The sequence below is a fragment of the Carya illinoinensis genome, chromosome 4 (assembly GCF_018687715.1).
Source record: "Carya illinoinensis cultivar Pawnee chromosome 4, C.illinoinensisPawnee_v1, whole genome shotgun sequence".
Classification (NCBI taxonomy): domain Eukaryota; kingdom Viridiplantae; phylum Streptophyta; class Magnoliopsida; order Fagales; family Juglandaceae; genus Carya; species Carya illinoinensis.
In genome coordinates, this window is record NC_056755.1 from 39,499,833 (window position 1) to 39,503,595 (window position 3,763).

Sequence of the window (3,763 nt, forward strand, 5' to 3'; positions counted from 1 at the left end):
AAAACCAAAAATAAAAACTAAAAGCAAAAGAACTTAAGAACAGAAGAGAGAGACAGAGAGAGAGAGAGAGAGAGAGAGTCGTCTTTGGGTTGGTTATTTTAAATTGGTACGGTGCACATTAGGTTCTAAAACCAGGTCCTAAGCACATGACCGTCTATTCTAAGACTCTCTGATTCCTTCTCTCAGAGCATCTCTCTCATTTTTAGCTTTTTTTAACCTTTGTTCTTTGCAAGAAGTTACCAATATTCCCCTGCTTTATCCTCTTGCTTTTCCTTTTCTTTTCTCTCTCTAAACCCTGCATGCTTTATTCCATTTGAACTCGCCCCTAAAAAGAGGACGATCCTCCCTCGATCCTCCTTGAGTTCACAAACAACATCCTTCTCTCTATCTCTGCTCTCTCTCTCCCCTTCGCCCACTTGAACTCAAACCTAAAGAAAGAAGCCAAACATCAACTTTTGCTCTTGTTTGTTCCCACATAGTTCCTGTTTTTGTATGAACATTACTACAGTTTTTTGTTGAGCAGCACTCTTGCTGTTTTACGTAACGATCGTAAATGGCATCCCCTTTGGAACTAAGCCTGGATTTCAAGCCCCATAGCTACTCTAAGCTTCTGAAGTCTTTTGGAGGCCAAAGTGAACAGACCCAGAAGCTCGAAGAATTCCTTTCTCGCCTCGAGGAAGAGCGCCTCAAGATTGATGCTTTTAAGCGCGAGCTTCCCCTTTGCATGCAACTTCTTTCCAATGGTACCATATTTCAGCTTTCTTCCTCATGCATGTTGACAAGCTTAAAAATATAGCTTATTCAAGATCTTAAACAGGCCTTGATTGTTTCTTGATGCTTAGATTTACCTGTGGAATACTCATAGATAGACCTTGAGATTCAAATATTATTTTACTAACTATGAATATTGTCTTAGGTTCGAACTAGGGATGCAGTTTTCTTTGCGTGTGAATTGAATTATTGAACTCATCTCTGAGTCAAAAGTAGCCCGTCATTCAACACATTTGTAAAGAATTAACGCATACAATATTTCTACCTCAAGATTGATACGTACGTAAAGAAAAATAAGAATGATAAAAATTACAATAAGAAGAAAAAAAAAAAAAAAAGAACAAAAGAAAGTATAGCCTCGTAGTCCTCCAAAGAAAAACTAAAACAAGAAAGGAATAACATGCAATGGAACTTTGCTGATATTTTGTAAATTATTGGTCTGTATATGTTGTTTCTACATATGCCGATTTTTTTACTAACTTTCCTTTCTTTTTTTCCCAGCTCTGGAGGCTCATAGGCAGCAGCTACGGGCCTACAGAGCAAACCAAGGTCCGAGGCCGGTTCTCGAAGAATTCATACCCCTCAAACAATCAACATCTGAGAGCTCAGAGAAATCATCAAACAATTCTGACAAGGCAAACTGGATGACATCCGCTCAGTTATGGAGCCAAGCAAGTGACGGAACCAAACCACAATCCACAATTGTATTCCATAAAGAACCCGAGATCGGCTTAGATACTTGTCCAAAACTAGCTTTGGATAGCAAACAGAGAAATGGAGGGGCATTCCACCCTTTCTCCAAAGAAAGGGACTCGTTTACGAGTCCAAATTTGAGGGCTCTTCCTGATTTGGCTCTTGCCTCTACCGAGAGACAGTTGGAGGATAAAAAATGTTTGGAGACTGAGAATGGGATTTCTTCTCCCAGAAGAGAGGATACCGGTAAGGGTGGCAGTTGTGGGGTCGGGGTTGAGCAAGCAAAACGACCTGGTAATTCTTCAGATGGGCAAAGGACTGCAACAACTACAGCTCCTCACACAAATCAGACTCACAGGAAAGCAAGGAGGTGTTGGTCACCTGATTTACATAGGAGATTCGTGAATGCTCTTCAGATGCTTGGTGGTTCTCAAGGTAACGTGGTTCCTTTCTATTTTCTAATAAATAAGATGCTATAATGATTTTTTAAAGATATTTTAAAGCACGCAAAATGAACAGTTTCAATTGATAAACATTCCGTGAATAGATCGTGCAGATAAGAATCATACAACTAATTATACTGTCATCATCATTCGTCAATATCTACACCATTTTCATTATTTATATTTCTTTAGATTTTTGACTAATATTTTGGGTCATGGAAACAGTGGCAACTCCAAAACAGATAAGGGAGCTGATGAAGGTCGACGGTTTGACCAATGATGAAGTGAAAAGCCACCTGCAGGTATCTCTCTCTCTCTCTCGATCTCTCTCTCTCTCTCTCTCTCTCAGATATGGAGGCAGGCATGAAAGAGCCTTTGTACTATCTTAACATGCCCTGGCAACGTACCACACTGCATAACAAATCATATTCTGTACAAACGTTGTACAGAACTGAAATATATATATATATATATATTAACTTCTACCTTTATCTCTTTTTGTATGCAGAAATACAGGCTTCACACCAGACGACCCAGCCCAAACCCCCAAGCAGCCGGAGCCCAAGCACCGCAGCTCGTAGTCCTAGGTGGCATATGGGTGCCACCAGAGTATGCCACGGCTGCAGCAGCAGCTCATACGGGAGCCTCAGCCCTATATGGTGCACATCCTGCCTCCCATGCACAACCACACTACTGTGGACCAGCAGTGCCGCAAGAATTCTATGCTGCACCACCCCCTCCACCTCACGGCCACCAGTTACACCACAGTCTCCACCACCAACTCCACGTGTACAATGCCACGTGCCAGAACCATAGCTCACCTAAATCCGATGCCAGAGGGACAAGAGATCTGTACCGGTCGGAGAGCATGGAGGATGGAAAGTCGGATAGTAGCAGCTGGAAGGGTGAGAGTGGTGAGAATGGAGGGGAGAGAAAAGGGTTGGGTGCACTTAGAAGAGATCAAGATGGTGAGGAAAGCAATGGAAGTGGGATCACTCTCAAGTTCTGATCAGGTTTAATTATGGTAGAAAGCATTTAGAGTTTAGCTAGGGCTTTTAGGGTTTCATATGTTTTCACAAATCCCATTAATTTGTTTATTCTATTATTGTACGTTAAAAAACATATCTGGGAGGGAGGGTAAAAAGGGCATAATGGAAATGGAAAAGTGTGTGTTTGTTTTGTTTTCCGTGCACTCTTGAAGTCCTCTCCTAATTGTAAAAGTTTAAAGATTGATTATATGGGATTTGGCTTTTTCTGGTATTTCTGCCCTTTACCGTGTAATGACTGATTTGCCCTTAATATTGACAAGGAGACGTGATTAGTTCAGAAAAAATAAAAAGTTAGAAGCTAATAATTTAAATGTACTCTATATAATGAATATGGAATTTTATAATCTAAAGTTCTAAACAATTATAGTAAATATAATAGGTGGACAATTCGCTCGATATTAGCAGGAGAGCAGATGGATTAAAGGTTAATAAAAAAAAAGAAATGATATTTACAGTCGTGGTTGTGCAAGCGGCGTGCAGTCGTTTTGAAAAAAATGAATTAATATGGGACCTACGTGAAAAAAAATTAACTTTTTAATCGTGGACCCCACTCTTTTTCAAAGCAATTGCGCGGCGTTTGCAATTCCACGACTGTATATAGTATTGCTCATAAAAAAAAGTACTACTATATCTATAAAATAATTATACAAAATAATCCTACAAATCTTATCTGTTAAATCTATTTTATAATAAAAATAATTTTATAATCTGACAAATCATATCAATTTGTGGAAATATTGTTTTTGTATAATTTTTTTGTGAATAAAGTATTTTCCATAAAAACTATACAAGGTGCATCCGCTTGTA

General features: G+C 39.3%; 1 protein-coding gene across 1 annotated transcript; it reads left to right on the top strand.

Moving 5' to 3' along the window:
• Positions 1–336: 336 nt before the first annotated feature.
• On the top strand, positions 337–3,167 carry LOC122306699 (myb family transcription factor EFM-like). Its single transcript, XM_043119174.1, has 4 exons — positions 337–743; positions 1,273–1,899; positions 2,133–2,209; positions 2,416–3,167. The coding sequence occupies exons 1-4, from the start codon at positions 554–556 to the stop codon at positions 2,914–2,916; spliced, it is 1,395 nt and encodes a 464-aa protein (XP_042975108.1). The 5' UTR covers positions 337–553; the 3' UTR covers positions 2,917–3,167.
• Positions 3,168–3,763: the final 596 nt, after the last annotated feature.